Here is an 11,967-nt window from a genome sequence, read left to right as displayed (position 1 = left end):
CATAATTTATTTATTATTCTACAGGAAGAGACGACAAAGAGGCTAAAGGTTTAATGAAATAAGATGTAATTTAAAAGCACGCGTTATATAAGTGATGTGACTTTACAGGAACGTGAACTTCAGTATCTAGAATTAATATCTTCCCTCAGTCTGGAACCAAGAACGAACGCACACGAACACAGACGCAGCTCGGTGAGATAAGGTGAATTCATTCGACTTGAAAGGAGGAAACCATGCTGTGACTCTGAGGAAAGCTGCCGTCTCACAGATAAACCACCTCCCTACACACAAGAGCGACGCTTCTACTTCTTCTTCTTCACCCTACATGTCCTTTCATTTACCTGCACACATCAGCCGGTATATAAAACTATTTGGAGTTTGCAAGTTAGTCTTGATTCTAAAAGTTCAACAGATTAATGATGCATTTAAAAAAAGAAAAGGAAGCAGGGGCATTAAGAATGATTAAAACATTTATTCTTCTGCATAAAAGTTTTAATTATATACAAAAAAACAAACAAACACTGAGAAGAAAATTGGAATTTCTAGAGCAGCACTTGCAGAACACGGATGAGTGAATTGAAAAACAATGTCCTGTTAAAAGCTTCCATGTCATTTTGCATAAGAGCATAAAAATACGATACTGGTCCAAGAGTGAATTGTTCCTCTAATAACAGTTAGAAAAATGAGTGGTGTTAAAATAGATTTTTTTCACATTTGCTCCCGATGAGTTCTGGCAGACCCCGCTCACAGTTTAGCTCTGGTTTCGCGGAGCCACTCCCCGAAGCACTTCTCCATGGCCTTCCTGCCGGCCCAGCTGCCGTTGTTGACCGTGGGAATGATCTTGAGAGGTCGCAGCCACTGGACGAACCGCTTCAGCTCCAGAAAGCTGCTGTGTTCGCTGTACGGGACCCCTGTCCGAGGAAAGGCGAGCGGTTAGCGTGTAGCCACATTTCATAACTTAGCTCCATCCCATCTTAAAGACCTTAGTAGCACCACTTCACCCCTTCTCTCTCAAAGTTCAGAATCAGAAAAGACTTTATTGCTATTCTTAGTAGTTAAACAACAATTTTAATGTTATTATTTTACTTAATTTTTTAGTTCTTCAGAGTTTTAGATAAATAAATAACAGATTTCTTGTATTCTGTATGAAGTATTGAATCGGTATCGCCGATACCAGCCTGAATTTTGCCCAGTATCACATCAGAAAATCAGGAAATCTGTGGTATCAAATATCACCACTCTCTACTTTAAAGACTTGAGACTCTTAGTTTATGGTCCAGGCTGATACGGGAGTGATGTGATATGAGTTTAATGCTCCAGGTTTCTTCCTTCATGTTCGCTCTGTGGGTTTTGTAAAGCACCTTTAGAAAATATGCATCATTATTGATGCTACATAAATAAAAACAAAGCAGATTCTTTAAAAGTATTTGTCAAATAGCTTCTAAAGTAGTTGAAAATGACTCATAAGCCAGTGGATTTTTTAAATTTTTCCATTCATCAGTGCAGTCCTGAGGGGATAGAACTGGACCAGAGGGAGTTTTTCCAGATTGATGTTTTTAATCTGAATATAATCATAAAGAAACATTTGACTCCATCAAAACCAGGGAAGATTTGGTTCGAGGTCAAAACTTGACACGGAGGCAGATGTTTGACTTTGTGAGGGAGACGAGCGGCGGGCGGCGGAGGAGTCTTAAAGCGGGAGGGACCAGATGCTCCGACGCCGACGAGCCGTCGACAATCAAATGATTCATCCGTGCTGTTTCAGATTGGAAATAATAATAAAAAGAGAGCTCGGCGCAGAGAGCGGCGGCTGCTGCTGCTCTGTCCTCACTTCACCGCTGAAAGTGAGGCCTCGCTCAAGTTTACAGCCGAGCCCTCCCACGTGCAGAGCACAATATTAGCGGGAGTAGGAGCATATGGCTGGGAAGGGTAAGGAGGAAGAGGAGGAGGACGAGCGCAAAATTGGCTTCCGCCCGAGTGGCACACAAACTGCTGAGGAGGAAGAAATTAGTGTGCATCGCTGAGGCCTCTAGCTGGTGATTGTAGGTTAGGAGCCAGATGGCTGACGGATCTATTCAGAAGCAGTTGAAAACAAGGGGGGGAGGAAAACCGAGTCTGTAATCGCAAACCGGAGTCATGCACCATCTCAGCATTTTTATTTATTTAATTTAAATCAATGCTAGACTACTGTCCAGGTCCAAAGACACAGCATCCTGTCAATTATTTTAAGTCAAAGTAACCTGGCACTGAGCTGTTGTCTGTTCTCAAACCCCCCCCTCCCTCGGTTTGCCAAAAGAGGGAGCTGTTTGCTAAATAACAACATGAGCAACATTCACATCACTGGCTTTTTGATTAAGCTTTCACAGCATGAGGCAAGATTACAAGGTCATTTACTCTAATAAGTTTCTATTTCTGGTCCGTGAAAGACAAATTAATGACTTTAACCTTGCAGAACTGTGCTCTCGTGTCGGTTGCACGTCTCTGGACGGTGGACGTACCGTAGATGGAGACGTTGCCGCTGATCTGAGGCTGGATGTCCTCCACCGACTCCGCCTGCTGACTGAAGGTCCAGCCCGTCGGCTTGAAGGCCACCAGCTGATCGTACTGTCCCGAGAAGCGTGACAGGTGATCACGCAGCTTCTGCAGAAACGACAGAAGAGGACGATAAAATAAAAGGTAAACCGAGAGGCTTCGTATTTAGGCGTTTAAGAAGGAGGATTGGTGACTAAGGGTGGGGAAAAAATATTGATATGGCAATATATATATATCGCGATATTTTCTCTTCTGATACTGTATTGATTTTAAATGTCTTAATATCGATTTAAAAAGAAAGACAAATGCGCAAGAAACTGGAAATGGATCATTTGGATTAAAGTTTGAATTATCACTGTCACCTGATGCACATATATACAATATGTATTTTAACCTCCTCATACGGGACCAAATCTTTGGTTGATTAGACATTTTTTATACCTTTTTTTAATTTTCCCCCACAAATTTACATTTCTTTACACACACATTAATGTGAATCCAACATATTTTAGTAAAGGGATGAGAGAGACGGCTTAATATCGACTGCTCATTTATAAACAGCACTAAGCCAAATTTAATATAAAACACATATAGCGGGTCCCTACGTAATCTCTCCATCGGTTTGGGGTCCCTTGTCCTCATTGGTGGACGCTTTAGTCTGACATCTAGTGGTAGCAAAGTTTTATTTATTTATTTATGCTTATTAATGTTTCTACTTTTGTATGATGTGAATATTTAACAAATAGTTTAGTAGCGAGTTTGAGAACGTTGGGACTTTATTGTTTGTAATTCTGTCTTTGCTCAGCCATGTTCAGGTGTTAAAATAAACAGTTTTATATTTTGTGTTTCCTGTTCAAAGATGATGCTTAGTTTTTATACATCTTAGGTCCTAATAATCCCCTAAATACCTTGAAGAAATTAAAAATGCAAATAAAAGGTCAGGTCAAAGGAGGTTAAGCTGCATTTAAAATTGATCAGTGAACTTGTAGAATATTGCAGTTTATCGCAATAATGTATCGAAGATGGCGCCACTTTCGGAGTCCGTGCACATGAAAATCCTAAACTGCTGCTTGTGCTGCTTCCTCCGCCCCCCAGCTCAGCCTTTCTGTGCCCAGCGAAGCCTGAATTATGCCGACTTATCTGCAGTCTCACAGACGGCGAATGTAAATTCTCCGGCTTCTCCTTGAGAATTTTAATTTCCCCAATTATTTTTTTAAACTCCTTCTTCTCACGCCGTGTCACCACGTATATATTTCCCCCCGTGGGCCCGAGCGCCGGGAACGGAAAGGTAGAGTACGAAGTAGAAACGTAGAAAACAAAACAGTCTTTTGATTTAAAGAAAAACGCGCAGCACTTACTTTGACATTCAGCTGCATCATGGGCAGCACGTGGACCTGGGCCGCCTTCCAGTCGGTGGTTATGCGTTCTCTGACTTGCTCCGACTCCAGACAGCACATGGTGTTGTATTTGTCCCTCGAGAGGCAAACTTTAGAGCCCAGGACGTCTGCCAGCGCTGCGAACGAAGCCACGGACGAGGCTTATTTTAGTTTACGTCTCCTCTGGAACACGTTGCATAAAACTACACATGCTACGTTTATAAAGAAAAAAGCTGAAATGACGCCGTTTGTTGTCACCTCTCCAGCCTTGTAAAGCTGCGAGTGTACAAACACTCTTCTGCACAGAGTAAACGAGTACAGTCAATTGAATTAGTTTTTTTTTTTTTTCTCCTCCTCCAGCTTCCACTTCAAGCTGAGTTTATTGAAGCAGCTGTGATTACGGAACGAACGCTTGCTGCTCTCTCTCAGCCAACACAACATCGAGTTAGACTCGCCGCACAAAAGCAAACCGCTATTCACGCTAGAGGAACTGTTTGCCTCTGCACAAGCGGCTCTTTTATCCAAAAACGGACTAATCCACAAATTTCAAGTATCACATGTCCTTTCAACGAGTAAAGGTCAGCTAGTGATGCACGGCTGTTTCCAATCCTTTCGTTTGTCATTTCCAATCTGTGTGCTCTTTTTTTTTCTAAAGCAATGTTGTGTAGTTAAAGGGGAATTATTTCATTTTTTATACTGTTAAATTGTTTTGTGTTGTTATATTTAACACAAACTGGCATCTTTGTCTAAAATATTGTCCTGTGTTTTATCATGATCAACTAATTAAAGGCAAAAAGTTATTCAAAATTCATGAGATTTCAAGTGAAAAAGTATTGGTATCGGCGATACTAGCCGCATATTATCATATATCAGATTGATACCAACGTTCCAAGTATCGGCACAGAGGATATATCCTGACATCACTAATATTTAGACGGAGCTTCGTTTCCACACACGTACCCAGAAACACCTTCTCCTTCCCCACAGAGTAGGACCCACACACCACCAGTGTTCGTGGGCTGAGTGTCACCAGCTCGAAGGCCGTGCTGGCTGCGAAGTTGATGACCTCTTGTTGCCGTGGGAACGTGTACTCGGGGCTGCAGTAGCTGTAAGAGAGAGGTTCAAAACGTGAAGCGAGTTTTAATTTTTGCAGGGGGGGCGGGGGTCGTTCAAACCCTGAGTGCGAGAAGCTCTTACGTGGTGTCCAGATACAGCGTCTGCACGCGGCAGCCCAGCAGCTCCGGGTACGTCTCCATGGACGGGTCGGCTCGGAAGTCCCCGGTGTGGAGGACCGTCTGTCCGTCGGGCAGGAAGAACAGCAGCATGGCAGCTCCGGGACAACTGGAAGGACAGAGACGTGAGACAGAGCTGGAGAGCAAAGGAGGAAAGCTACTAGTGAACTTCAGTGTTGGGAGGAACACGTTACAAAAGTTCCTGTAATGCACTATTTTTTGCAGGCATTGGAAAAAAAAAAAAATAATAGTAATATTTTGCCTCTGTACCTTTCAAAATAACAAGTAATTTAAGGAAACATGTAGCGTGGTGCAGCTTTCTTTAGGTGTTCAGTTACAATATATAGTAGTAGTTAGCGTTTAGTTTATTCTTGGCATTCACCTTCTACCGGATGTGTACGTGAGCAACACTGCATAAAATAAGACCTACTGAGAACACAAAATCCACATTTCCAGTTGTTCTTGGTGAAAGTAACTTAATCTCCGATTACTGTCACACATATACAACACCACAGAGTCACTTTGCACGGACAATAACACCAGATACTTTAAAGTGTCTGTGAGTGAGCAGAGATGAGCTGATGCTGCAGCAGTTGTTGTTGTTTTTAATGGAAAGTCAACTTTCTTCTTATTAAATTTAATTGATGATATGAGACTTTACTAAACCAATAAATGCAGCAAACACAAATAAACAACTGTGAGTATTTATGGATTTGATGAAGAGTAGCTAGAGTTTCTTTCTCAGTGGTTTCTCAGGGACTTCTTATTTTTTTGTTTTTCTCCATTTAGGTTTATAAAAACAAAAACAAAACAATTCTGTTTGTTTTGAATTGTTAGTGCTTTTATTTTGAAGGTATCAGGTAACTGGGACACACCAGTTTAAGTCATAAACAGAGGAAGACCAAACCAGATGTCTTTTTTTATTTGGATATTGGACTTTTTACCCTTCAATCCCCTCGTGATCTAGATCCCAGAGTTCCTCAGTAGCTATTTGATTTGTATTTAGTTTGTTGTTTTTACTTTAATTTTACCCACGTACAGCACTTTAAATAAAGTTGAGTTAGTTTGTTTTTTTAAAGTATCTTCTCATTGTTCTATATCAGGCTAAAACCAGTGAAATTAGTTTGTTGGGGAATGTAAAACTGTATAAAGAGTGTCATTGAGAATTAGCTGAGAAAGTTATTTTTAAGAAAAGAACTTCATGTGAATTAAAGCTGATATTAAAAGGTCACAATGACATAAAAGGTTGTTTTAATTTGTTTTTTTTACTTGAATTTGTGCTCATTGGGATGAAGAGATGAACGACTTAAAAACTGCGTAAATAAAGAACAAAAACGTGTCATCGGTCAAATTGTTATTTTAAACATCGGTATCGGCACAGAATTTCACAATCAGCGCCTCCCTAGTATTTTTTCCATTATCTTCTTTTTTAGTTTTGAGAGAAATAGTCACTATACTATGCGAAAATGGGCATGTTTGTGAGTACTTGTGTTTGCTGCATTTGTTGGTTTATTACATTCTCATATTCTATTATTAAATTTAACAAGATATTTGACTTTCATTTAAACACTGCGGCATCAGTTTGAATTAAGCAGCACGTTCCACATTAATCCATCGGGTGTTATCGTCTGTGCAAACCGACTCCGCCGTGTCCTTTTGAACCAGCTGTTAACAAGCAGCCGAATCCGATCGATGTCCCGGCTTCTTCGCAACGGACGACAGACGCGCACGCGCAAACACACAAAGTGTGACCAATACTAAGCAGCTGATCGCTCGCTGACGTCACGGCCGACTCACTGGTTGGCGTCCAGGAGGACGACTCGGACTCCGTCCACGGTGACCTCGGTGTTCATGGGGAGGACGTGGACGTACTGTTCTGCCACCTTCAGCTTGCTCTTCACCAGGTTCCCTGTGATCTGATGGGGAGAAGCAGCCGTCAGCCGACATAAATCTTAACCCGCGCGCAGTGATGCAGCAGCAGCAGCAGCAGCCAGTAAAACCACAGGAGACACCAACATCGATTCTGTTGTGTTCTGCTGAGGGCTCCTACACTTTGAGTCCTGACTTCTTATTTTACTGCTAATTTGGAGAAACGCTCACCAAGCAGGGGTCCATTCCCACAGGAAAATGGTGAAAACATGTAACAAGAGTCTAAATTAGACCTTTTTTTTAGGTTTTATTCATGGTTATTTTTCCTGCAGGTGTTAAATGTTTGTTTTAGACGTTCTTAAAAAACAACAATGACGCGTTGCAGTAGACTAATCAAGTCAACATTTTTCCCCAATGGGAATAGATCCCAGCATGGAAACGGTTTTTCTAACAGTAACACAGGAAGTGGAGGCTTAATAGAAAGGGGGGAGCTCTCTGATTGGTGGTTAAGCCGACCAATCAGAAGGCAAACAAAGTCATTAGAGACTCATTCAGTTGCTGTCGGTGTATTTTTCAAAGTCTCATCAATGAACATTTTACTCTCAATCTTTAGCCCTATGGTCACAGTAGTATAATTTGCAATAATAGTCCATCTATGATCTTAATTCTGCGCCAATAGGCCATGTCAGTAATTTTACAAAATAAAAGTTACACTACAAATTAGTTACACAGATAAAATTAATTCCATGCGAACAGGGTTTAAGAAAAATTTCAAAGGACAAATATATCCAGTCATCGTAGGTACTGTTGAGTATTTATAGTTGCACTTCTTTGTCAATTCGACTCCAGAAAAAATGTAATGTGTCTCGACGATACAGCTTCTCCATCTCCACCAATTTTCGAATCAATTTTTATTTTTCTTACTAGTATTGGCATTGGCTGATACGCAATTAGGTTGTTGGCCGTGTGTCTAACATATGTTCTGATTCTGTTATACACAGAAAATGTGTTGTGTACACATGATGCCCCTTCACATTTCTGACTAACATTTGTTATCAACGTGTCATTTTTTATCATGTAAATGGAAGGAGAAAAAAAAGCAGCATCGGCTCCAAATATCAACTCAGGAAAATTAGGAAGGCTGATGTAAAAAAAATAATAAATCTGTATCGGTCGATATTTATATGGAACACATCACAAACATTTGCACGACACAACCTGGGTGAAATTTCCGCAGAAGTTTAAGTTGTCGGTGTGAAAGTGAAGCGTACGTCTAGTCCTGCGGTACTTTAAATGAGCCTTAAATTAAAAATGTATTTTGTATGTATGTACTTGCATGAATCATTTCACTCAAAAAAAAAGATTGAGACCCAGACAAAAGACTAACATTCCTGCAGGTTAAGTGTGTTTCCGTACAACTTTGTCAAAAAAAAGGAAAAACTCCACTCAAGGTTTTCAAAATCTTAATTGACTCCAATAAAGTCCGAGTTATTGGTGAATTAGTATTCATTGCTGCACAACTGTGAGAAGGGTTTTCCATTACGGAGCAAATGCAGAGCAGTGAGATAGCAGAATGGATCAGGTGTATTCTCTTAGGGATGCAGAGCATGACAGCAGCCGGGAAGCTTCTTTAATCAGACGCAAGTAAATTGTTTTGTTTTGTTTTGTTTTTTTGGCTGAGAAAACTTTTCAAATTAGCAGATCTCCTCCTTGGTACTGAAGGATTAAAAAGAATTTGGAGGGAAGGTGGAATGTTTTAACACCGAGGGGATTCAAGCACGTGTAAACCAACTTTCTTTTTCTGTGTGATGTTGGGTTTGTGTTGGATAGGAGGTAAAATCCAGCACCTATTATAATAAAATGTGACTGTCTTGTAAAAATCACTTAAAAACAGACTTTCTTTAAAACACAGCTTTGCATATGGTGCAAACAAGAAAGTGTAAACATCGTCCAACATAACCAGGTGAAAAAAAGAATTAAACAATACCAAAAGTCCTTCATATTTCCCTACTCACTCTGTTACAGTAGATCGGAAGTGTTGAGTTCTTGGTCAAACCTCCGTAATGGTCCGAGTGGAAATGTGTGAGGAAGTAGGCGGTGATGCCGTCTATCTCCCCGTACTGGAAGGCGTCGACGGCAAACCTTGTGCCTGAGCGAAATTTCATAAATCTCTTGGATTACAGAATATTTAAGCATCAAATTTATTGAGTAAAACACCATTATTCACCAACCTGGAATCTTCTTGTAAAACGGACAGCGTGGTAGCTGCACTTCTCCGTCAGGACCGACTCGGTTCCACCTTTTTCTTCTCCATCCTCTGCTCCCACCTCTCCCTGTTTCTACCTGACCATCCACCAAACTAGAGCCATCTCCGGTTTCTGCAGCAGCCTGCGACGTTTCCACGGTTGCGTCGGCCTTACTCGCCCTCTGCCTGCTTCCCCTCGGTGCCCTCGGTCCCCTTTGTCTCCTCCGTCCCGAGGTCTCGGAGGCGTCGAGAGTCGGTTCCCCCTGAGGTTCTTCTTTCTCCTTCTCCTTGGCCGGTTTGAGGCCGAAGAACACACCGATGTCCGTTTGCTTCAGACCCGAGGCCTGACCTGCCTTGCTGCCGAGGCCCCTCCGAGGCGCCATGCTCTGAGACCTGGGGACGGGGACGTTCTGAGATGGAGGAGTTGTGGGAAGTTGTAGTGTTTGAATACTGTTCGAGTTTCCTGAGCTGAGAATCGTTTCTCTTAGCCGCTCTAAAACGATCCTCTGTGGAGACTGAAAGCTAGTCGTACCGATTTCATTAGATTTACTGCAGGCTGCTTTTCCCTCTGAGTGATCAGCTCTGTTCCCTGTAAATGCCGAGGCAGTGGACTGATTAGGAGGCGCTAATGAGGAAACTGAACCCAGCTGGGTGCTTGGGGAGGACGCCTCCTCCTCCTCTGGCAAGTTATTGACTTCCAAATTATTGTCTATAAATTCAGCGAGGAGCTCGTCGTCGCTGGAGAAGCTGTCGCTGAACAGCACCATGGAGTCCTCATCCTTGTTTTCATCATTATTAAAAAGAGATTTTCTACACTCATTACCATTATGATCTTCAGCCTCTGCAGGGAACTCAGACAGAGGAGAGTATGATATCATGTCATCATTTTCAGGGGAAGGTAAACTCCTACTAAGCTCATTGACAGGAGTGGATGAAAGTTCTTTTGTACTTTCCTGGGAAGAAGTCACTGACTTTTGGCTTTTACTAGACGACATCCATCCTTTCTTTTTCTTAAAATCCTCTGGGGCGGGCGAGCGCAGTTTGAGAAGCCCGTTTGCGAGCTTTGACTTGGGTGTCACATTGTGATCACTGGGAGGAGAAACACTATGAGTGGAAATGTCAGAAAGACTGAATGCGCTGTCCGGCGAAGCCTCTAAAACGCAGCCACCCGCCTCCTTGTTTGTCGACCCCGGGAGACAACGCAGGTTGGTTCCCGCCTCCTCCCGGATCACGCTGAGGAGGCCTGCGTCGCCGTGGGCTCGGCTGTGAGCCAGATACGAATGGTCGAACTTCTTGTAATGGTTGGGAATGGTGGAGGAGCACTGAAGACCATCTGGGCATTCTGTAAGAGCAAATCAAACATGTGCACTACGATTAGGATTGTAGGGACAAGGTTCAGAATCACTTACTGAACAACATTTTTACATTCTAGATATATTTAAAGACTATAAGATGCTATTTTAGGCTTGATTTGACTTTAATTTGATCTTTTTTCCTTGAACTATCACCACACAAAAGCAAGTACAAGTTGCATCAGTTTCCAACAACAATATAAAACAATTCCGTAAAGACAAAATATTAAAAATAATGATATAATCTAGTTCGAGAAGGGACAAGATGAAGCTTTTCTTGTTCTGCCCCCTCTATATCAGGTTGAATAAGTCATCTGCACCTCCACCATCACTTTTTCTGTACAAGTGCAACAAATTGGAAATGGATAATTTGGATTAATGTTGTTTATTTTGACTTAATTTGTCCAATTTGTCATCTGATGTGTATATATACTGTGTACTTTAAGCTGCATGTATCTCTCAGTGAACTATGTAGAATATCGCAAAATCATAATATTGCAATAATGTATCGTATCGTGAGTCAAGTATCGTGATACGTATCGTATCGTGACGTCCCACGCCTCATATTGGACATCTATACCTTTGCATTGGTCCCTGGGGGTGTCCAGGCATTCAGCAACGTGCCATCTTTGGGACTGCACAACCAAAATGTAGAAAGGCATCTGACAGATGGGACAAAAGTCTCCAGAGGACGATCCCTCCGCTGCATCATCATCGTCTTTGGCAGGAGAGGGTAAATAATTTGGCTCCAAGTTGCCACATCCTTCAACACCAGTTACTCCAACATCTCCGCGTCCAGCTGCTTTTGCATCATTGTCTTCTGACTTGGCTGAGAGAGAGAAGTCCTCCTCCTTCTTCTTCGAGGTCCTCCTGAATGTGCATTTTCTCTTAGTCACGGCTTCGGACGGCGGCGCATGTCTCTTCTTTGTCTTCTTCAGGGGTCTATAGTCCCAAATGTCCTTTTCACTGTCGTCTTTTTGTGACATTTGGACCCGACGACCTCCTCGAAATCCTCCGTTCTTACGAAAGGACCGATGTTTGGTAACATCCCGCGGTACTACTACTACTACTACTAATAAACACAGTATATTAAAGACTACTGGTAGATTTCCTAGTAATATATAGACGAGTGTTACCGCAACAAAATTAAACGCGTTCTTATGATTATTAGTTATGAAACAATCCTACTTTTCTTCTCCATGAACCGTTTGTGGCAGTTGAACATTTGAGCGCTTATGAATGAATGTAAACACAAAGTGGAGGAAGCGAGCTGCACTTTCGACATCTTAAAAAGCGATATAAAACCTCCGTTATTCAACACTATAAAAAATATAGAGATGCACATGAATATTTTTAGTTTA

The 11,967-nt window shown here is 41.8% G+C and overlaps 1 protein-coding gene across 1 annotated transcript; it reads right to left on the bottom strand.

The window, feature by feature from the left end:
- Positions 1–457: 457 nt before the first annotated feature.
- dclre1a (DNA cross-link repair 1A (PSO2 homolog, S. cerevisiae)) lies at positions 458–11,832 on the bottom strand. The gene is made up of 9 exons (XM_047610112.1): positions 11,187–11,832; positions 9,241–10,596; positions 9,025–9,158; positions 6,938–7,056; positions 5,106–5,249; positions 4,869–5,014; positions 3,891–4,045; positions 2,499–2,640; positions 458–911 (listed from the first exon to the last, which is right to left on the bottom strand). The coding sequence occupies exons 1-9, from the start codon at positions 11,590–11,592 to the stop codon at positions 745–747; spliced, it is 2,769 nt and encodes a 922-aa protein (XP_047466068.1). The 5' UTR covers positions 11,593–11,832; the 3' UTR covers positions 458–744.
- Between the last annotated feature and the right edge of the window lie 135 nt (positions 11,833–11,967).

This window comes from Mugil cephalus, chromosome 16 (genome assembly GCF_022458985.1).
Source record: "Mugil cephalus isolate CIBA_MC_2020 chromosome 16, CIBA_Mcephalus_1.1, whole genome shotgun sequence".
NCBI lineage: Eukaryota > Metazoa > Chordata > Actinopteri > Mugiliformes > Mugilidae > Mugil > Mugil cephalus.
Note: the sequence above shows the minus strand (reverse complement) of the source record. Positions and strands in the feature narration are given on the sequence as shown.

Bases quoted from the DNA above. Each gene is read 5' to 3' on its own strand.
- dclre1a (XM_047610112.1), bottom strand. From the start codon at position 11,592: ATGTCACAAAAAGACGACAGTGAAAAGGACATTTGGGACTATAGACCC. The intron at 9,159-9,240 runs GTTGGTGAATAA...AATTTCGCTCAG, and splicing joins GTTTTACAAGAAGATTCCAG to GCACAAGGTTTGCCGTCGAC. The intron at 912-2,498 runs GTACGTCCACCG...TTCCTCGGACAG, and splicing joins CGGCAACGTCTCCATCTACG to GGGTCCCGTACAGCGAACAC.